Source organism: Chionomys nivalis, chromosome 14 (assembly GCF_950005125.1).
Source record: "Chionomys nivalis chromosome 14, mChiNiv1.1, whole genome shotgun sequence".
NCBI lineage: Eukaryota > Metazoa > Chordata > Mammalia > Rodentia > Cricetidae > Chionomys > Chionomys nivalis.
In genome coordinates, this window is record NC_080099.1 from 48,240,182 (window position 1) to 48,263,027 (window position 22,846).

General features: G+C 43.9%; 1 protein-coding gene across 3 annotated transcripts in view; it reads left to right on the top strand.

The window, feature by feature from the left end:
* The window catches only part of Epb41l4a (erythrocyte membrane protein band 4.1 like 4A), a 191,569-nt gene that overhangs the window by 91,001 nt on the left and 77,722 nt on the right, over positions 1 to 22,846 (top strand). For all 3 annotated transcript variants that reach the window (XM_057788695.1, XM_057788698.1, XM_057788696.1), the window contains 4 exons: positions 9,623 to 9,674; positions 15,539 to 15,617; positions 21,016 to 21,113; positions 22,076 to 22,196. In XM_057788695.1, the coding sequence (XP_057644678.1) occupies positions 9,623 to 9,674; positions 15,539 to 15,617; positions 21,016 to 21,113; positions 22,076 to 22,196 (350 nt within the window). The remainder of the gene's footprint in view (positions 1 to 9,622; positions 9,675 to 15,538; positions 15,618 to 21,015; positions 21,114 to 22,075; positions 22,197 to 22,846) is intronic.

Genomic DNA, 22,846 nt, shown 5'->3' on the forward strand with positions numbered 1-22,846 from the left:
GTGGAGGCAGCAGGACTGGGATTGGAGGGGCCGTTCTGTTTCCATAAGGACTTTGGCTTGAGTGACCATCCAAAGGGAAACCGCTGGAGGGAGAGTGCCCTCCCTCCAGAAGACTGAACTTCTCTGACTCATGCTTCCAGTTAGTTTCTCTTCCTAACTCCCAAGGCGGGGATTGATGGGGGAGGGAGCAGGGTGTCATAAAAGCAGCTCTTTAAGGAATCCAGGTAAGCGTGATGCCACTTAGACCTGCGAATGCGGCTAAACCTTCAGATTTGTTTCTGTTTAGAGTATAGAAGCCAAAAGGATTTGCAGATGGGTAGAAGATAAAGAATGAACAGAGTGTCACAAAGTCTTGAACCATTTATGGAGCTTGGAATATGGCATTCATCTTTATGTGCACATGTGTGCATGCATGCATGTGTGTGTGTGTGTTTGAGTTTGCTCAAGTAGAAACTTTTTTTTTTTGATACTTAAGGTCTCAGACTCTAAGGAGCATCCAAGTGGAGATGCAATATTGGCAGAAACAAGAAAAGGGATTCTAGTCAGGAAGTGTTAGCCTCAGGCAATTTGGTGTTTCTTGGCTGGGAACCTAAGAAGCAACCAGCAAAAGGATTATGTGGTCAGTGAAGAAAGAGGAGAACCAGAGAGGGGACTATTTGAGAGGCAGAAAGTGAGTGTTTTGAGTTCATTGGGACACAATATGTGTCTGCAACATTCTCGGCTGCTCTTTACTCCTACGTACAGTAAACACATAAACACATTGCTATTCAGTATACCACTACAAGCCACTGTTTATACTGTCAAGGATTGTGTATGAAGTATATGAAGTGCTTGCTCCTTGGTAGCATATTAATTCAGAGTGAGAAAAGACCATCCGATGGCCATGAGTGGCTGAGATAGTAACACCTTCGTTTTCTGATGCTTCAGTGGAGTTTCCTATACCGTGTTATTTAAAATATGTACACTTGACTTCAGGCTATGTGTCTTCAGGGGATGTCGCTACTGGTGGGTTGCACATGCCCCAGTGGATGGCCCCACAGCCATCTGCATATGGGCAGCACTAACTGGGCCATCAGAGGGCTTGATGGTGGTGATGGTGGTGATGCTGGTGGTGATGATGATGATGCTGGTGGTGATGCTGGTGGTAGTAATGGTGGTGATACGGGTGATGGTGGTGATAATGATGCTGGTGATGGTGATGGTGGTGATGCTGGTGATGATAATGGTGATGGTGATGATGCTGGTGATGCTGGTGATGGTGATGGTTGTGATGTGATGGGGTGATGCTGGTGGTGGTGATGCTGGTGATGATGATGCCGGTGATGATGATGGTGGTGATGATGATGGTGGTGATGCTGGTGATGGTGATGCTGGTGATGATGATGGTGGTGATGTGGTGATGGTGGTGATGATGATGGTGGTGATGCTGGTGGTAATGATGCTGGTGATGATGATGGTGGTGATGATGGTAATGCTGGTGATGATAATGGTGGTGATGATGATGATGGTGATGATGATGCTGGTGGTAATGATGGTGGTGGTGGTGATGATGGTGGTGATGCTGGTGGTGGTGGTGATGATGATGATATGACATGAAGTTGGGAAGGGGAAGAGAGACAGGTTGAGGAGTCTAGGGGCTTGGGGGAATTAGAGTGGGGATATATAAGAATAGAATGTGTTATAAATATGAAATTTTCAAAGATTAAATTTAAAATATATTTTAAATAAACTTTTTATTTTGGCGAGGCATGGTAGTTATGCCTGTAATCTTAACATCTTTGGGGGAGGCGCTGAGACAGGAGAATAAGAAGGTCAGTGCTGACCTGAGCTTCACAGTGAGGCTCAGGTCCAAAAACAAAGGACTGGGTATGTAATTTGGTGGTAGAATGCTTTCTTAGCATGTACAAGACCCTGAGTTTAATCCTCAACACACACACACTCACACACACACACACACACACACACACCAGATACCTCTCATACCCACACACCCACACCACACCACCCTCCCCACACATACACACACACTCTAGTATGATAAGGGTAGAAAAAACATGGCCAGGAGTGATTTTTGTAGAAAGAGAAACTTGGATGTCACAAACAGAAAGTCACCTTGGGTTTAAGTGGATCGTGGATGTGTCTCAGGTAACAGGAGAGGACAGAGCGCAACACATATGTAAGCAGGTGAAGCCAGACTGTTCTGATATTTAGTTTCTCAGTGGAATAACCAAGGTCTTCAGCTGAGATCATGGAAGGAAGAAGAGAAACTGCCAAGGGGTCGTCTTGGTAGAGAGAATAAGTGTCTGACACTAGGGGTGGTGATGGACTTGAAGTGATTGGTTAGATTTGAAATGTTCCCTTAAGGCCCCCGTGTTAAAGGCTTGAGCTCCAGCCGAGGAAATTACTAAGAGGTTGGTTGCTGGAGGCTCTTTTGAGTTACAGCTCGTAGTGTTCAGACCTGAGCTCTCTTTACTTCCTGATTGCCTGAGACGTAACAAGCTATCAGCTCATGTTCCTGTCACTGCAGAGTGATAGGCCACCATGTGTACCTTAAACCCACATGTCTCTTGGTCCTCTCCTCCCTTAAATTGATGCTTTCAGTTAATTCAGAAAATTACCTAATACCCTGATGTTGTGCAGTCTGAACCTTTGGTGTGTGTAACCATTAGGTGCCTGCATAAGGAAGACATGGTCACAGTTAACTCTGTGTCCCCACCTGGTGGGCATTACAGAGGGAAGGATGTGTAAGGGACTTGGATGCTCACAAGAGCATGATTGTAATGGCTAACGGAGCTCATGAGGACGGAGTAAGGGGCAGAGGAAGGGACGACTCAGAACCGCTGGGATCACCGATGTCTCCATGTGCTCACATTATTAGAAGAGCAAGCTGGGGAGGTGGAGTTGATGGCTGAGTGTGGGGTCTGGGGTTAGGTTATACATCGCTAGTGTTCAGACGCTTCCAGAGAGTGGGTTACCAGTTCTGTGCAGGTGGCTCCAATGACCGGTTGTTGTTTTGGCCCATACTGAGAGATTGTTCTAGTACGGTCCTCAGGCTTTAGCCATTCATACCAAGGAGCAAGTTAAAGTCATAGCCTGTTGATGTCGCTTAGAGGCCTGGGATCCGTACCCAGAGGAGAGAACAAATAGGCGTTGTCACAGCCCTGGGTGTCTTGGAGTGCGAGTGTGAATTATGTTGAGTCCTAAACTCCCCAGGATGACCTATTCTGTCTTTTCTTTCTTTTTGGAATCTTTATGGCTCTTGCATCTCAGACTCTTTTGATCTCTTAGAAATTCTTTTGCTATTTTAAACATCAAAAAATGTGTGTGACAATTCTTTGGTTTGCAGAAAGCACGATTAAGCAGCCTGCTGCCACGGGCCTGTAATCTCAATGACTTGGAAGACAGAGGCAGGAGAATCCTAGGCTCTTCCGCCTGGGATGTATACAGACTGAGTTCCAGATGAGGCCGTGCAACTTAGTGACATCTTGTTTTAAAATAAGAAGTAAAAAAGGGCTGGGATGAAGCCCAGTGGTTGAGTTTATGAGCTCAGAGTTGGTAAAGCTTGCTTGAGACCCTAAATTCAATTCCCAGAACAAAGGAAAGGAGAAAGAAAGCATTAGAAAACATAAATGTAGTTTGCTTGTTTTGTTTTTTTCCAGACAAGGTTTCTCTGTATAGCTTTGGGGCCTGTCCTGGAACTCGCTCTTGTAGACCAGGTTGGCCTGGAACTCACAGAGATCCGCCTGCCTCTGCCTCCTGAGTGCTGGGATTAAAGGCGTGCGCCGCCAGCACCTGGCCAAATGTAGTGTTCTTAAGCTACATAGCATTCTTAAGTTCTTTTGTTGTTTGCTTGTTCTTTGAGACGGATCTCACTGTGTAGACCCAGTCGACCTCTTGAGTGCTGGGATTAAAGTCATGCGTCGCTGTGCCCAGCCATTCCTCAGTTCTTAAAGAAATCATCATTACATCCATTGAAAAGTAAATACAGTAAAACTATACATATAGTGGATTCTGGCCATTTTTATCTGCTAGTGTCCTCTCTCATCCCCTTACCCTCTACCTTTGAAAACATTTGTCTCAGCAAACCTTTCTCCTACTTTGATCTCTTGTGCGTGTGACCCACTGAGTTCAATCGTGGTTTCTTGCATGAGCATGAGCAGGACGATTTTTTTACTGGAACGCGGACAGCTTATCAATGTTTGCATCCGCCGAAGAAAATGATTCTTCCATCTCTAGAAACCATTAGCTCATTTAGTGAGGGCTGAGGCCTCATGAGTCCTTCTCCCATGCAGAATGAAATGGTGGTGTGTGCAGTAAGGTCACGAGTGCAGGAGGCATGACATGCTCGTGGCTCCTTTGGCTCTCACATTCTCTCCCCCTCTTTTGTGGTGTTCCCCGAGCCTCGCAGGGGTGATACAAGTGTCCTTTTGCGGACTGAGCACAGTGGCCAGTTCATCATTGCGTACTGCCAGTTCTTTATTTAAATTGTGGAGGACTCAGTATGCTGTGAGAATGCCAAGGGGACTCCAAATGAACTGTTGGCAGTGGGCATGCTCAGAATTGAATATATATCATATCGAAGGTTAGGATATTGATTTAGTGGTATTAGAATTTAGAATTTTAATTCAGAGACTGTTGCCTAGAAAATTAATGAAATTGTGACATCGCCAGCCAAGGTGGATGAGAGGAGCCCAGGGCATTTAGCCAAGAGTGTCAGAGATGGCAAAGGCTCTGTCTTTTCTCTCCTAGTTACACCAGTGCTGTTATTAAGATTGACAGGCCGAGGGAGGGAGGCTATCCAACTGCTTGCCCCCTATATCCTGGGGAAGACTGATAGCAGGGAGGACGGTGGTTTTGTTTCCTGAATAACTATGAGGGGCGTATGTTAATAAGCAGGCTTCATGAAATGGGGTAAGGCAGAAAGGTGTGTTTTGATTTACTGCTATTTTTGTACAGAATAGGATCTAGTCCAGTTTGTGAATTTACACTAAGGGTGGTGGTGGGGGGGTGTAAAACCGAGAGGAATGAGGAGGGGAGAGTGACTGCCTATCTGAGAGATTCTCCTAGAGAATACAGGCTGTTTCTTCTTGGGGCCATCTGGATAGACAAGATGGCGGCACAGCCAAGCCCAGTCCAGAAATGCCACACCCTGGTTGTCAGCATCACATAGCGTGATCCTGAAATCTGTTTTTATCTCTTCACTCTCACTTTGTGCAGGGGAAAGGACAGGAACAAGTAGCATAAGCCCTCTTTTTTCTTTCGAAAAATTATCTACCAGCTTGGTTTTTATTGTTGTGACAGAGCACTTGAGACTGGCACATTGTATCAAATTAATTTAGTTTGGCTTATGGTCCAAGGGGCTAGATGCCCAAAAGGAGGCAGGTGCATCCGGCAAGGCCTTGTGCTGGGGTGAGCAAGAGGAAGAGACAAAGCAGGAGGAGCCTCGCTTCATAGCAGCCGTGCTCCCACGAGGAGTCCATCCCCAGGAAATCGGCATTAATCCATTTGTGAGGGTGACACCTCACGAGGTAATAGTCTCTTTTTTTTTTTTTTTTTGAGGTAATAGTCTCTTAAAGGTCACTCTCTCAGCACCGCCACACTGGGGACTAAATTTCATCATGAGTGTTGGGAGAGAACAAATGGCATCCAAGCCACTGCATGCTCCGTGAATGGATTGGGCAGCACCGGTTTCAATACAGTGCTCCCTTGCGAAGGCTGTGTCATCGCTGATGTGTTCATCTGTGGAGGAGGGCTCGGGAGATTGTTCCGTGGGTAGAGGGCCCTGATGTGCAAGCAGGAGGACCCGAGTTGGGATCCCCAGCATTTATGTACGTGCTGGGCAGGGTGAAGCTTGCCTGTAACTCCAGGTTGTGGGGTGGAGATAAGCAGATCTCTGGAGTTCATTGGTCAGCTAGCCTAGCCAAGTTAATGACCTTCAGGTCCATTGAGAGACTCTGTCTCAAAACACAAGGTGGAACACAAAGTTGGGAGGGTGGGGAGGAGTTGGGAATGAATATGAACAAAATACATAGTATACATGTGTGAAATTCTCAATGAAAATCTTATATACCAAATATATAAAAACTGGGAGAAACAATTGAGAAAGACATCAGACACGGACCTTCGTACTCCATATACATCCACATAAACATGTGCACCACATACACACATACGCAGGCATCGAGACAATTGACATGTATTTTATAACAGTATAAGGTTACATAAATCTTGAGGATTTTTATCATGAACATTTGTTCAGTATTTTTTTTCTTAGTATAGTCTTTGTGCGTTTCCATTGCAGTGTTTTGTGTAATTTTGTCACGTATGTATTCATTTTGTGCACTTTTTTATTCTCTGTATTATAATTCTAGGTACATACCTAGCCGTGCTTTAAGTTCCTTGAGGCTAGAGGCCCAACTTACTTCCCAGGTCAGTGCCTGGTGACATAGAAAGGTATCAACAGAGAGTGTTCTGTGTGTGCTAAATGGTTTAAAGCCCACCTTCACAACCTTAAGGTTGGGATATTGCATTCAGTAGCAAATTTATGCATCCTTTTCCTCTTGGGTGTGAGCAGCAACCTGGTGTGTTCGGTGTGAACAGGAATGTGCTATGTTTGATTGCTTGTTGATGGTGAGCAGTGGCAGTGGGGTTATACTGTGGCTGCTTTGGTTCCAAGGTCATATCTTTCCCTTGGTTGAACATAAGTGGATTTTGCATTTCAGGATGCTGGCCTGTGGAACCCGGTTGATTATGTTTATTATTTACGTTCGGAGCATTTATCATTGTCTGACCTCCATCACCTCAGCCTTCCATTTTGATAAAATGAGATTTGTGCCTGGCAAGCTGGATGGATGTGTAGATAGCATATCTGATGTGCGGGGAGTTGATGGAATGACCTCTGATGGATCTTGTTTTGCTTTGTGAAAACTGCAATTTCTGTCTCATTTTAGGATCCTACTTTATCGTGCTTTTTTACATAAAAATTTAATCATTCTCGTGGAAAGAGGTTGAATTGTACAGATTATCATTAATATGCTTTATCTGATGCACCAAGCATCTTTCCTATCCCTTTGAGATAAAAGCTTCCTCCCTGTTTTCTTTTCATGGCCTTTCCAGTGTTTGAAAAAACACTGGAGACAGAAAAATGGAAAATGACACGGGCTGAGTTCCATGACACACCATTAGCATAGACCACTTTTATGTTCTTCTGTACCAGCCAAAAATAAACATTAGAAAACAGTTTACTACCCAAAATGCCTTGAACTGAAGAGTCTATAAAATTTGACACTTTGTATTCATTTTAGAAGAGAACACTTAGAAGCTTTGCTCTCATTGGCTCTTTATGGTTTCAGTCTTCCTTCCCATCGCACTCATTCCTCTTTTGGCACACTTTGAGTCCTCTTGTGTGTGATGTAAGTCCTAAAATTAAAACCCAGTGTTTGGAACAGCTTTGACGTCTGGGGAACATGCGAAGAGTTTGGAACAGCTTTGACGTCTGGGGAACATGTGAAGAGCCTCTAGGGCCCATCTGCCTCCAGGACTCTCTCTTACGGGCTCTGTGGATGGTCACCAGCATTGATGAGTCTTGAACCCAGATACCCAGAGAGAAGAGAGCCACTGACCTGCAGAACTGAGATAATAAATGGGTGTGTTTTTAAGCCTCACTTTTTTGGTGGCAATTTGTGATGTAGCAGTAGAGACCTAATCAGCTGTCAAGTGGGTATTTGTGTTTCTTTAGGTTTCCCTCTGAAATACATAGGCATATTTAAATCTTTTAAAAACTAAGTCTTATGTATCCCCCATGCGTATGCACTTGCAAGCATGATTATGGTATGTGTATGTGAGTATGGTCGTGTGCCATGTTGCATGTGTCACACTCAGGCTGTCAGGCTTGCACAGCAGTTGCACAAACAGTGCAAAGTTCTCCTCTGTGCCATCTCCCCAGCTTCGAACCTTCTTACCTCACACCAAAGGAATAGTCCGTACATTATGTTTCCATCTCATGGGAAGAATCCTTAGCTTCGGATGCAAAGAAGGAGTCTGCTTTGTGTCCAAAGCACAGAGCAACAAGTGGGTTGATGTTGCTCTACACGATGTGCCAGCATCTCCCTTTAAACTGGGATTTTGGCACCAAAGCAGCATCTTTGGTCATTGTGGACGCCACAGTATTTCCCTTGTTACAGCCTCTGCTTCAGATACCTCTTCTGCTTTAAGTTGGTGAACTTGTGTATGTTAGCTGCTTTGTAAACATCTTGCAGAAGTAGAACTGCCTTGAGAGACAGTGGCCATTGGGTGCAGATGAATTGAGGCTAGTGCTTCAGTAGTATGTCTTAATGGGGCACTTAGTATGAACGCCTGGCGTATATCATTTGAAATAGAAGGTAAGGGGATCGCATAACATATTAGTACCACTGTTTATAATAACGGTTCACCCAAGGGAAGGAAAGAGAACACTGGGGTAGGTAGGTAGGTCCTCCTGGCATTTCTTTGTAGCCCCTGATTCTCTCCTGAATGTTGGGGGTGGGGGAGGAGGTGTGATCTCATTAGGGTTAATGCGGAAGGACATTTAGGCAAATGTAGATGGCTCCTGGGTGTGTGTGCGTCCTCCATATTTGTCTAGGGTAAATGATGGAGAGGCTCCATCTATTTGTCCCCATCGACCTTTCAGTGCCTCCTGTGAGACCCCGAGTCTCCCCTGTGCAGCTGCGGCTTCTCCCTGCTCCTCTTGCAGATGGAGAGCCGAGGCTGGAGACTTGCTCCTTGCAGTGATTTTTGTTTCTCAGGAAAAAAAGGAAAGCCCATCTGCAGGGCTAAGAATTCCCTCCCTATCCCTGCCTGCAATTCTGTTTGTTAAAGGTTAATCTGCATTAATAAGCAAATACCTTACATGGTCTCAAGCCAGTTACCAAGAGTGAGCGTTCCCCCTTAGTGATGACTGTGTGTTGCCTAGCTGGGGGTGAGCCAGTGCTGAAGACTTTGTGTGAGGTCCTGTGTGTGAGCTGCATGGAGATCCTGTGGGGACATGCAGAGCTTTTCAGTCCTTTGCCCCTGTTGCATGGTGATGGCAGGGAGATCCAGCTAGAAACCCCCATGGCTGTGCTCCAGGATTCAGGTCCTCAGTTGAGCTGACCTCCCCTCTTGGACCCTGAATGACTGTGTGAGCTAATGTAATTGCTTTCTTCCTAGTACTGGGCAACAGTTGTTACAGGGTATGGGACAACTAGCGAAGAGGTTGGGAACATTTTATGGAGAGACACGACTCAGGGGGCTATTAAGGAGCACTTTGGAAAGACACTTAGAGGGTATTCTTAGTGGTCACGATTTCCAAGTAATACAACTCATTTGTAAATGTCTAACTGCCACCCACCCTTCAGTGAGTACAGCCCACAGTGAGACAGCTCATTGCTGCCCTGCCTCTCTGGATGCCAGCCGCGAGCACCCTGCTCTCTCTTTAATATTCTAGCCACAGAACGCACCATAGTATGTTTGTGGATGTGATATGATGTACAGTTGCTTGCCTGTCTGATATTTAAATGGCTTTTGAGTAATACTTCAGAAATGCTCTCGATGCTAAGGTGGACGGAAGCATCTAACTTTATCCTTGTCTCTTTCTGTTTCACAGTATTGGCTGGACCCAGCAAAAACTCTTGCGGAACACAAGGAGCTAATCAACAGTAGGTATTTCATTTTCTTTTTGTGAGCGGGTGGCTTGGGCTTGGTAAAATGTCTGTGATTCGTTTAGTGCTGGTGAGGGAACAGAAGGACCGGGGGTCTTGATCGGGCTGTGCACCGTGAGATTCTCCAGACTGGGGCAGTAATCTCATCAGCTACTCAGCGGAGCCTGTGACTGTAGCGAATGTGTCCTAGGGATACACCCTTTCATGATTTTTATCTCTGACTTTTCTATGTGTTTGTCTTTAAAACTCGACCTTAAAAAGCAAAAGGGAAGAGAGAGGAAAGTGTTTGTTCTTGGGCTATGGAGTGTTTTGTTATCATATGACGTGAAAAGTTTCTGTGACTTTGGAGAGAGGTCATTCCTTGTCAGGGGTTAGTTTTTAGAATGATAAAAATAAATTATTAGGGGGGTTGGTGTAATTGAATACATATTCTTTAATCTCAGTATCCATACCCAAGGTTTTATTTATAAACACATGTCTAAACTTAAGTATGCAAAAGAATAATCAATTACAAATTTTGTGTTAAAATTACATAAGTTAAAAATTTGAAACATTGTATGTGTAATTCACTGACGTGAAATAATTCATGTTGCTGTAACTATCACCGTCTGCATAATTTTTCATTATCCTAGACTGACCTTTATCACCAATGAATCTTTTTGTTCAAATTGTCACTGACTGCCAATCAGAACCTAGTGGGCCCTTCTGCCTCTGGGTCCCATTGCTCCCATGCCTGCCTGCCCTTTCTCTGTGGTCACATTGGCTTTATGAGCGTTGATGGATCTCAGCACAGGAATGCAGCCTCAGCAAGGAACTGGAAACCTGGGAATGCAGGGCCCCCAGGAACAAGTGTAAATTCCTTCAACACCGGCTTCATTGTCTCCAGCTTTCTGCCTCTGTAGAGACCACCAAAGCTTATAAATTACAGCTCGGGCCCACTTGACTCAAAGAAACAACTATCAGAAACTCAGAAAAATTTCAAGAATAACTATTTTAAAATAAAAAAAAAATAAAATAAAAAAATGTCAACATTTTAGTGGCCCACAGATGTTCGTGCCTGTAATCCTAGAGGCTGGGGCAGGGGAATTGCCACAAGTGGAGGGCAGCTTGGGCTGTACAGTGGTTCCAGGCTAACTGGACTAGTTAGTAAGTTCTTGTTTCAAAAACAAGCAAATACAGGGGTTGGAGAGAGGGCTCAATGATTAGAACACAGTCTGCTCTTCCAGAGGACCCAGGTTTGATTCCCAGCTACACGGTAGCTCATAGCCTATGTAACCCTGATTCCAGGAGATTTAATGGTATCTTCTTGCTTTCCTGGAGAGCAGACATACATGTGGTGTACAAATACACATGTAAAAAAAAAAAATCCCATGCACATAAAAAGATGTCTTTCAAAATTTTAAGATGGATTTTAAAGCATGCCAAAGTTTTACTCAATTTATTAAGATATTCTACTTAAACATCATTGTAAGAAGCAATATTTTTTCATATTCAATAATGTTAAATATTTGATATATCATATGTATAAAACAGAATCTCACCTGAAGAAACAGGTCATGGAAGACTTTTTATCTCATCAAGTATTTTGATAGTGAAGGCAAATAGCACAGTCAGTATGAGCAGCCATCCAAATGGTAGGCCATTGACAGTAGTCAAGATTCTCATAAGTAAATCTGGGTTTACTTGCCCTAAACTAAGTGGAAATTCGTATTATCATTAAGGCACTATAAAATGTAGTTTGGAGAATTCCCAGTGTCTGGTTCCTCCATGGGTTTTGGATAAAACAAAATGATCTTAGCTTCACTTTAAGGGTTTCTTAACGTTGATGCCATAGACTAGATGGATTTCAGATACTGCTAAGTTAGTGACTTGTCTCATCAGCATCTCATTTTTGTAGTTAATTAGAAAACGTCTGGCTAGGAATAATCTTGCATGTAAATGACCATTTCTGGGGCCATAGATTCTCTACCAGGTGTTCCCATGAGAGTTTGAGCCAAGGCCTGCTTTCCCAGACTGTAGAAGGCAGTGCCCACACAGCACCACATACTAGGTATGCATGAGCTTTATTCTCATCCTGTGGTTTCAGGAAAGTTGCTCAACTCCTCAGAGCTTCACCTGCTTTCTGGTGATTTCCAGGCTGTGGCCAAGAAATATTCATGAAATTTGTTGTTGTTGTTTGAGACAATGTCTCACTATGTATCCCTAGCTGACGTGGACTTACTGTGTAGCAGATTGGTCTTGAACTCACAGAGATGCACCCGTCTCTGCCTCCTGAGTGCTGGGATTAACGGCGTGCGCCACACACTGGGCAATACGAAGTGACACAAGCCCCCTCTGTATGCCAGTGGAAAAGGCCAAAACCTTTAAAGAGAATGAACTCAAGTTGAGTGATATTCAGTGTGCATTTTTCAAGTTTCTGCTTAGCTGCCCATGACTGGACACAGATGAAATGCCTGTGATGGGTGAATAGGGTCATCTGTCACGTTCACAGAATGAAAGTCGCTCCGGAGTCTATAGAATGCCTCTTCCCTTTGTGCTCTTCTTAGCGGCATGCACACCTCCCTGCCCACCCTAGGTGAAAGCCCAGCCGCCTGCGGGCACAGGCGGACCCATCTGCTCAGGAGCAGGGCTTGATTGACACAGACCATCGGCTGTCAGTGGACTTCCTGCCTCTTCTAAATATTTAATAATCTTGCCTCCCTGGTGTCTGTTGAGGGGCGTGTTTGTCATAAATAAAGTGATTGAATATACATAAAAAACTCAATATATGGATTAGCTAGGAAATTAGACAAAGGCTTTAAAATGTAGATTAAAAAAAAATCCCTAAGTGTAGAAAGTAACTCATGAAGGAAGGCAGAGATGAAGGGAGAGGCATGGGCCTGCTTCTGATGTCCTGTGTATGCGGTTAACAGGGCTTTGGGAGAGGACAAAAGCATGTGTGAGCATGGGATAAAAGCAATAACATGGTTCGAATATTATAAATTGACTTTATTTTTATTACTTGATCTAATTTGTTTCTTTCACCCGGCGTTTAAGTTATGACTTCATTAATTTAACTAAAACTGAAAGTAGATTAGGGTTTCTTTGTATCGATTACATAGTGTCAGCTGTTTCCACCAGGTCCGCGTTTGTGGGGCAAAGCCTTCGGTGAAATAATCAATTGCAGCCCTGACAGTTGCTTGGAGCCCTTTCTAAAACAAAGGATGTGGCGGTCGGGAGGTGGGGACCAGAGGACCAGAACTCCAGATCAGCCTCAGCTGTGTGGAGGTGGAGGCCAGTGTGAGCAGCATGAGATCTTGCCTCAAAATAATAAGTGATAAAAAATAAATAAATATTTAAAAAAGCATATTAGACCTATTAATAATTGCTACCAGCTTGGAAGTTCAGCATTTTTGGAAACAGTGCAGACCACACCCATCCACCCTGAAGTAACTATTTCTAGGAATGGCATACTACAATATAGTGGTACCCAAGGGACCTGCATACTCTGCACAGTGTGTTGACTTTTATATTTACCCATGCATGTGCAATTCCAGGCTTTGTTTCTGAATTTTTAAATTTTGTTTTAGTTGTCTACAGATTTAGTTCTTCTGTGTGTGGTAAATGAATAAGAAGTATCTTCTTTACCTATGTGACGATATAGTTTTCTATTTAGAGTAGTTAACAGGGCTGGAGAGATCTCAGTGGTTAAGAGAAGTGGCTGCTCTTACAGGGGACTCTGGTTTAGTTCCCGGCACCTGTCTGGCAGATCACAACAATCTGTACTTCCAGTTCCAGGGATCTGACCCCTTCTTCTGACCTCTGAGAGTGACAGACATGCCTATGGTGTGCCTATGTTTATTCAAGCAAATACTCACACACATAAAATAAATAACTTAAAAGATTAGAATTGTTTAAGAATGTAGTAGCTATTGTGCTAATACATGGCTTCTTTGATTATTTATTTTTAAGAACATACATGATTATGAAAATATTGGGTAATTAATTTGCAGAGCACTGCTACTTCCTCTTCCCAGCATTTGACACAGCTTATACTTCCTCATGTATTTTTTTCCTGGGACAAACTACATATATTAACTTTTTTCCCCTATAAGGTGTTGGGATTGTAGAGTGTCAACTTCCTCCACACCAGCACATATGATCTCCACCTGTTTGCTTCTGGTAGGGCTGGGCCACTGTCCAGTGGCTGTGGCTCACTGATGGGGTCCCTGTGGCTGTGACTCACTGACAGGGTCCTCAGGGCTGGGCCACTGTCCTGTAGCTATGGCTCACTGACACGGTCCCCAAGGCTGTGGCTTGCTGACAGTGTCCATGTGGCTGTGGCTCACTGACAGGGTCCTCAGGGCTGTGCCACTGTCCCATGGCTATGGCTCACTGACATGGTCCCTGTGGCTGTGGCTCACTGATGGGGTCACCATGGCTGTGGCTCACTGACAGGGTCACCATGGCTGTGGCTCACTGATGGGGTCACCATGGCTGTGGCTCACTGACAGGGTCTCCACGGCTATGGATCACTGACAGGGTCCCCGTGGCTGTGGCTCACTGACGGGGTCCCCGTGGCCGTGGCTCACTGGCGGGGTCCCTGTGACTTTGGCTCACTGATGGGGTCCCTGTGACTCACTGACAGGGTCAGCATTGTTTACAGCCTTTTGCAGAGAAGTTTAGAAAAACTTTTTCTTGATAGTTGGTATGATAAGAGGATGACTTTAAAAAATCATTTGTCAATAAATTCTCGATGATGAGAAGACCCTTTCCTGTTCACCTCCTTCCTTCAGTAGTGAATATCAGGAAAATAGAAATTAATGAAAATTGTGCATAGGCAGTCCAACCAGATACAAGAACAGTAGCCTTGTGGTATGTTGGCCTTAAGTGTTTTCTGTTTATGTGTGAACGAACATGCACTTAGCATTAGTTTCCTGCCTTCACTAGTCTTGAACCATGCCTTTCCCATTTTGTGCTCTTGTGTCTTTAGAAATATTTTATAAAGGTAATTCTGTTTGTGCATATGCATATATGTGTACACAGAGGTGTGTGCATGTGCTTGTATGTGTGCACTCGCTTGTGCGTGTGTACACATGGGTCCATACACCTATATGCAGAGACTAGATGAGAATGTCAGGCATCCTGCTCTGTCATCCCCTGCCTTATTTCTTGAGACAGGACCCTGTGTGGAACCAGGAGCCAGACTGGTGTTCAGAAAGCTCCAGAAGCACCTCTGTCAGCCCTGCACAGTACTGGGGCTACAGGAGCGTGCTCAGCCACACCTAGATTTTTACACTGAAACTGGGGTTTGAACTCAGATTCTCTTGCTTGTGCAGCGAGTACTCTTACCCTGAGCCATCTTCCGAGCCCCTAATTCTGTTTTTCCCCCAAGTAAAGAACCTTCCATTTTAGCAAACAGTTTAAATTCAAACTCATCAATGGTTTTTTTTAAAAGTATATACAAGCTGGGCACGGTGACAAAAGGGTATTTTAATCCCATCACTGGGGACACAGAGGCAGGTTAATTTCTGAGATCAAGGCCATCCTGGTCTACATGGCAGGACCCAGTCAAGCCAGCCAGAATTATATAGAGACCCTGATTCACACACACACACACGCACACACACACACACACACACACACTATGTCAGTGGATAAGCAGTATACCTAAAGACAAATTGTAGAACTACTATTATTTGATGTGAGAGTGTAAAGCTTATAATAGAATTTGTATGTAAATGAACTGTCAACTGCTTGAAATAGATGTTTTTCATATTTAATATATTCTCCATATGTGAATATAATTCCTAATTGTTACATATTACAATGCAACTTTGATTATGATGTGAAATATAATTAGTTTTTGCTTTTTCTTAAAGCTGGACCTCCATATACTTTGTACTTTGGTATTAAATTCTATGCTGAAGATCCATGTAAGCTAAAGGAAGAAATAACCAGGTAGAGTATTACCTTTATCTTTGGATAACGTGCTATACATGAAAGGCTGTATTGAGCGTGGGTTAAAAGTGGGCTTTACACACCTGAGTGCGTGTCGAGCTGCGTCTCATGGTGCACCTGCTGTGAGGATTAAATTTTCGCCTTGCGCGAGGCAGATCAGTGTCTGATGATAGATGTGAGTGGGAAGCGACAGGAGCCTGGGTGACACGATGACAGATTTGCATCTGCTGGGACAGAATATTCTCTGCCATTGTTCAGTGCCTTTGGCCTTTGTATCTGTGTAAGAGCAGTCATTTGATCTGCAAAGGGAGGGCGTTTTGATGCTGGGTTTATGCATATAAATATCTGTTTGGAAGGCCAGTTATTTTCCTTTAATTAGTTGTAGTTGAAATATCAACTGTTTAGATATTTCATTTGTCTTTGCAGGAAATGAAAAGATGACTATTTTCTGTATTAAAAGGGGAGAGAAAGTATCAGTATTATAATGTATTACTTCACCTTTATCTCCAAAAACTACATTTTAGTAAAGACAGATTTGCTCATTGGTATTGAGTAGATAGATTGCCAAAATATTCCGTACCAACATTTGAAAGTGCCTTCTGAAGAGAGGACAGCAGTGTCCTGCTGGACTTTACTTGGCCAGTGAACTGGCTGAAAAGCAAAAAGCACTTGTCATAACTCAGACCGTTAGTTTTCCAGTGAACTTTTATTATAGACTAAAGGAAAACTTTATACATTATGTGAAAACCTGGACACCTTAGCAACAGAGGCGACATGGTTTTTTCTCCTTCCTGTTCCACCCTTTTGTTGTATGCACGTGCATGTGTGTGGGGATGCCAGTGTGGAGGCCAGAGATCAAGTGTCTTCCTCCATCACTCCCCTTCATCTTTGTGACGAGGACTCTTACTGAACATGAAGCTCATTCGTTGGCTAGACTGGCTGGCTAGCAAGTCCCAGGGCAGCGTCTGCCTCTGTGGCCCAGGGTGGGGTTATAGGAACGCACCACTGTACCTGGCCTGTGACGGGTGCTTTCATGCTTGCTCCGCAGGCACTGCGGTGGCCTAGCCACTTCCCCAGGCCCCTGTTGCCTTCGTCTGTCTTTCAGCCCAGATTTCCTTTCCTCTTTATTTTGGACTCTTTGGGGTTTCCCATCCTACTCTGACCTGCCACTTGTAGGCCTCATCTGTAGGACCATGTGACGTCTGCCTCCACGTCACTGACCTCGGTTTGCTTCTGAGCACTCTGAAGAGCCAGTGCACACGTCTTCCTAGCGCACACCTTTCTGAAGGAAGGGAGTTGTTCTGAGAGGAGAGGTGTGTATATGAGATCTTCACGGGGAGGGGTGGGGACCAAGTCTAACAGGTGTAAAAATGTTCTCCTATCTACAACGCATTAGAGAAAGGCAAAGGAACATTTTGTTTAAAAATGGTACAAGTCCATCATTTCCATGGGCTCTGCCTCAGTGTGTGCCTCGGAGGACTTTGTAAGTGTTGGGTAGCATGATACATGGGCTTGAGTGGTAAGTACTTGATCGTGTGGATTCTTAGTAGCCTGCCCTGTGTTTGCCATGACAGTGTAGTGCAGCAACACTTACATAGTGTTAGCTTCAGAAAATGTTGTGCTAAGACCAAAGGTTTACAGTACATTTCTTTACCCATGTTTAACTTGGATTAATAGGAAACAGAAATTTTCCTTCAGAATCCACTGATGCTTATGCCTCAAAGTTTCTCAGTGTAGCTATTTCCCCTCAGGTATCTCACCAGATTGGAAAGAACCAGATGGTGTAATTGGCTTATAGGTGGTGACCATGACTTCTTTTCTGCTTGGTCTAAATCATAGTAAAATGTGGGTAAACTAAATGCACATTTAATATGTGACCGGTATGGGATACACTGAGGATGACGCTCGCATGAATACACTGCTCCATAGACAGGTCTGTAATACAGAAGACATGAAAAGGTGGACCGATTACATAAAATAACTTTGTTGTGTATGTGTGATTGTAAATGTGAGTGATGTGTGTGTGAGAGTTTGTTATTTTATGTATGATTGTAAATGTGAGTAATGTGTGTGTACATGTGTGTGCATGCTTGCGTGTGTGTGTGTGTGTGTGCGTGCATGTGTGTGTGTGTGTAAGACAGTCTGAGTGCGGAGCATGTGTCATGGCATGTGTGTGGAGGTCGGGGGCATCTCTTCAGGAGTCGTTCTTCTTTCTCTTTCTGAGGCAGCTTATCTCTTGTTTGGGCTGCTGTGCGGCACACTCCGGACTAGACTGGCCCACAAACTTCTAGCATATTTCTCTTTCTCTGACTCCCATTTTGCGGTAGTAATTCTGGGGTTATAAATACATGCTGCCACATTAGTTGCTTATGTGGGTTCTAGGGATGAAACTCAAGTCACCAGGGTTTTGCTCAGCAAGCACATTTACATGCTAAGCCTTCCCCCTGGCTGAGAGGTAAAACTGAACCCCAAGAGTGAAATTCCCTCATATACTATTAAAGGAAAACAGTTCTGTGGCCTGTATTTACAAGCTAAATTTCAGTGTTTTCAACTTTAAGTTCAGCTGGGCTTTGTGTCTCATGCTTGTAATCCTAGCACCTGGGAAGCTGAGGCAGGAGGATTGCCATGAGTTAAGGGCCAAAACGCAAACAAGCAAGCAGAAGTCCCAAATAAAGTGGTTATCTTGATTCTGTTCTTTGGAGCATTGTTCCAACTTACTCTGTATTGGTTTTTAAGTTTTCCTTAATTTTATATGAAATGTAAGATAAAGGAAACTCTTATGTGTATCTTCCATCTAACCTCAGTTTTCTGTCTACATACAGAATTACAGGTTTTGCATGTAAATAGATTTTTTAAAAAATTATACTATTTTATATATCTTGCTTGAACCTCTCTTACCATTTAGCCAGTTCGCTTCTGGTAAATGGGTCTCAGCATTTCTGCAGAGAGACGGCTGGAAGAATGTCGTGAGTTGATGCATGCAGGCGGCTGACTCCTGCACAAACAGCGGAACTGCTCAGTAGATTGGTTAGGGGGGCTGAAGTGGGGCCAAATGATGGCTAAGGACCAGTGTGGAGCCCTGAGATGGCTTATCAAGGCTTTATCAAGCTATTAATCAGAACTTTCTGGGCATATGTGTTTATTTAGCTCTGAGTCACCCACCATAGCTTTGCAGCCGGCATTTCTGGAATCTGTATTTGAAGACTGGATATACCCACTGGCTCATTCTTCATTCAGGAGCTGCATGGAGCGTCCTGCTCCATGTGACCGTGTGATCAAGGAAAGGTCTGGTTTCCATCACTTGAAGAGAACATTTTTTATTGATTTTTATTGTGCTCTACATTTTTCTTTGCTCCCCTCCCTGCCTCTCCCCTCCCCTTCAACCTTCTCCCATGGTCCCCATGCTCCCAATTTACTCAGGAGATCTTGTCTTTTTCTACTTCCCATGTAGATTAGATCCAGTAGTCTAGGTTTGAAGAGAACATTTTTATTCTTCTATGTGGTGATTTTTCTTTGAGCTTTAAGGAAGGAGGACCGTCCTCTTTGCCTCTGGAAGGCACTCCTTCCCTTGAGCAGGCTGGAAGGAGGAGGGTAAATGTGGCTGGTGGCAGACCAGGTTTTAAGTGTTCAAGGTCGTGGGTTAGGGGTTTAGAGGGATGTGTTACTGTCACACTCTCACGTATTTTGTGATTGATTCTGGATGTCAGGGAGAAACCAGCGCTCCTGGGTTTCTCTCACATGTGCACGTGTGACTAGTGTGCCAGCCCCGAAGCAGCCAGGTGAGGAGGTTTCGCCCCAAGCCTGCAGCTGCTCTCCAGTTGGGTAGCGGTCTTCTGGGGATGACCAGTGCGACCTCTAACATTTGGGGTTTCTCATAGGGCTGTAGCTGTAAGCAGCTGGAGAAGAGATTTATCAGAGATGACTTCCAGCATCCATTTATTTTTCTTGTCTTTGCCTCTTCCTGTGTAAGCATCACCTTACAAAGGAAGGGAATTACAGGGCATCCTGAAGGATGCGGGCATGTGGGTGTGTGTTAGTGATGGCAGCTGGATGTGAATAGTGTGCTGGTTTGTGATGCCGCCTCCTAAACCAGTGCCTTTTCTCATTCCAGGGGAAGGAAGCCTAGATGGTCAAATCAGAGTCGCAAAACCCCTCGTGTGCTTGTGTGTCTGCGTGTATGGATGTGTGGGTGTGCACATGTGTGTGCATGTATGTATGTGTGTGCATTTGTGTATGCATGTGGGTATGAGTGTGTGGGTATGCATGTGCATGTTTGTGTGTGTCAGTATATGCATGTGTGTATGTATTTGTGTGTATATGTGTGTGCACATGTGTAGACCAGAGATTAGCCCTGGTTATTACTCCTCAGGCACTGTCCACCTTTAATCTAGAGACAGGCTCTCTCACTAGCCTGGAATTCATCAATTAGGCTAGGCTAATTGCTGGGGAACTCCAGGAATTTGCTCGTCCCTGTCTCCTGAAAGCTGGGGTTAGAAGCACACCACTGTGTCTGGTTTTGTTTTTGTTTTTTTAAATATAGCTTTCTTGGGATCAAACTCTGGTTCTTCTGCTTGTTCAGTGAGCATGTTACCAGTAGAACCATTCCCCAACTCATGTAGAGTCCCTTGATTGTGAAGGTTCTAGGATCCAATTGCTCAGGCTATAGTTCTGTTTCTGCAGACTAACTAGCCGTGAGATCTTGGGCAGTTACCTCGTCTACAGAATGAAGGTAACAGTGCTGGCCTCATTTTTCTAGGTTATTGTATGTAAACTGCATAGACGGCATCACATTTTTTACAGTTTTGAGACCACTTCTTGGCACTATGACTTTTAAGGTATCCCAGGATAAGCAAAGTCGAAACCATAAGCAGGGTCTTAGTGAGTGGGAAGAGGCAGGGAAACACACTGCAGTGTTAGTCTTGTCTAGTGCACATGATTTTGAGCCTTGTAGATGACGCCCCATGTCATAGAGTTAGAGCCCTTGTAATTTCTCCTTCTTGGGAACTGCGTTTGTTGAAGTACTGACGGCGGCAGCCGGTGATGGTGACATTACATTTCATCTTCTCATTGACACCATGAATTGATACTGTCCTTTCCCATTCCTGAGAGGTAACTGGTCCTTAGGGAAGCTAAGTAACATCAAAAGGCTACAGATTTGCAAGCCCTGCAGTCTGCCATGAGAGTTCAGCAACCTAGTGAGGCCGCCTAAGGTACTTCCGGCTGGCCTCATCCCTGCCTGTTCAGGAGATACCTCACAGAGTGGTGGGAGTGACTTGCTTTTTTTTTTTTTTTTTTAAACTAAGGATGATTGGGTTTTCTCTTGCTGGTCAGGGCCTGAAGCTTCAAGTTTGAGCAGCATCAGAGATTGTTAATCTCCTTTTTTCCATTTCTCTTTTAGATATCAGTTTTTCTTACAGGTGAAGCAAGATGCCCTTCAGGGCCGGCTGCCCTGCCCTGTCAACATTGCTGCTCAACTTGGAGCATACGCCATCCAGGGTATGTTCCACTTAAGTATGTTTGCTTCTGAAACGCTTGGAGAGATTAGAATTTCTGGGCTGGAGAGATGGCTCAGTGGCCTGCTCTTCCAAAGGTCCTGACTTCAATTCCCAGCAACCACATGGTGGCTCACAACCATCTGTAAAGAGGTCTGGCGCCCTCTTCCGGCCTTCAGGCATACACACAGATAAATATTGTATACATAATAAATAAATAAATATTTTTAAAAAGGAATATTATTTTCTGGGCATATTTCAAATTTGGTGTGGGAGAAATGATATAGTCTGGTCTTCGTTCTTGAGACACTAGTAGACTAGATATTAGAGAGAATAAATATCCCAGACAGAATGTCAGCTGGATGAACTGGGTTGGCCTTGGAAGTGAGATTATTACGGGAAGAAGAAGCTGATCAGAACTTCCTGGTTTGGCTCTGATCCGTTGTGCTAGTGGTGGAGGATGGACCCGGTACTCCAGTATGTTTCCTCCAGCGTCACCTGCAGGACGGTTGTTTGGAATGTCTTGCTTGCTCTTGGTTTTATTGTCTGAGAGGATATATTGGGATCATCTTCAATGTTCCTAGAATACATGCCCTAATCTCTAGTAACTTGATTGTTCAAAATGTGCATATTCATTGTATTTCATATATACTGATAAGAATAATTGAAATAAAATGATGATAGGCTCTGTGGGAAAGCAAAACTGTAGACTTTTGTTTTCTAAATCCTGATTTGTTTATACCACACACACGTCTTTGGTGAAGTTTTTTTTTTTTTTAGTAATGTTTTAGCAAAGTTATTTAGTAATTAGCTACATCAATAAATTGATAAGGCATTTGATGAAAAAATATTTCAGTGTGATAGGAAAATTCCATTCCTTTATTTTTAGAAGCATTTCCCTAAAATACCCTTACCTGTGACTGTTAGGAGAAAAACTGTATGAATAAAATTCCACCTGTTTTCCAGCTGAACTTGGAGACCACGACCCCTATAAGCACACTGCAGGGTATGTGTCGGAGTACCGCTTTGTTCCTGACCAGAAGGAGGAGCTAGAAGAAGCCATCGAACGGATTCACAAGACTCTAATGTAGGATCATGTTTCATGTTGTGTCAGCCGTCAGCATCAGTCAGCTGAGATGGTCATAAGTGCTTCCAGTGATGAGTTCGCCTGTGCCCCAACGCTCGTTTCCTTTGCTTCTTTTACAAGAATAAATGCTCATCGAAAATGTCGCTATCTTAATAATACAAAGGCGACGGTAAACCCAGTACCTAAAGATACCACAGTTTTGGTTAATGACCTCTGACCTCTCTGTATGATTTCCAGAGAGAAAATTGGTTTTGTATAGATTTTTGTATTGTGGTTTTACATAAGCAGAGTCATTCCATAGGAGCTGGGTTTGGTACTTTTTTCCCCATCCCTACTATCTTGTGAAATCCTATAATGTATAAACACTACTTTTAACTATAGGAAAATAGCTAAACATGCCTTTGTGCATTTCAGATTTGCCCTGTGGTAAGCAGGTAAATCTTTAGAATTAGAAGCAAAAAATCCTGTCGAGGCCATAGCAACGAGTCCATGCTCATGAGGACAGTGGCATGGAGCTCCCCCAGTCATCGTGCCAGCCATGATGCACCTCGAGAGTTCCCATGCTCCTCTGGGAAGATTTGCAGTTAATAGCCCAGAGCACTGAAGTTATAATTTAATTATACTTATTTTGGTTAAATCCTCTATACTGA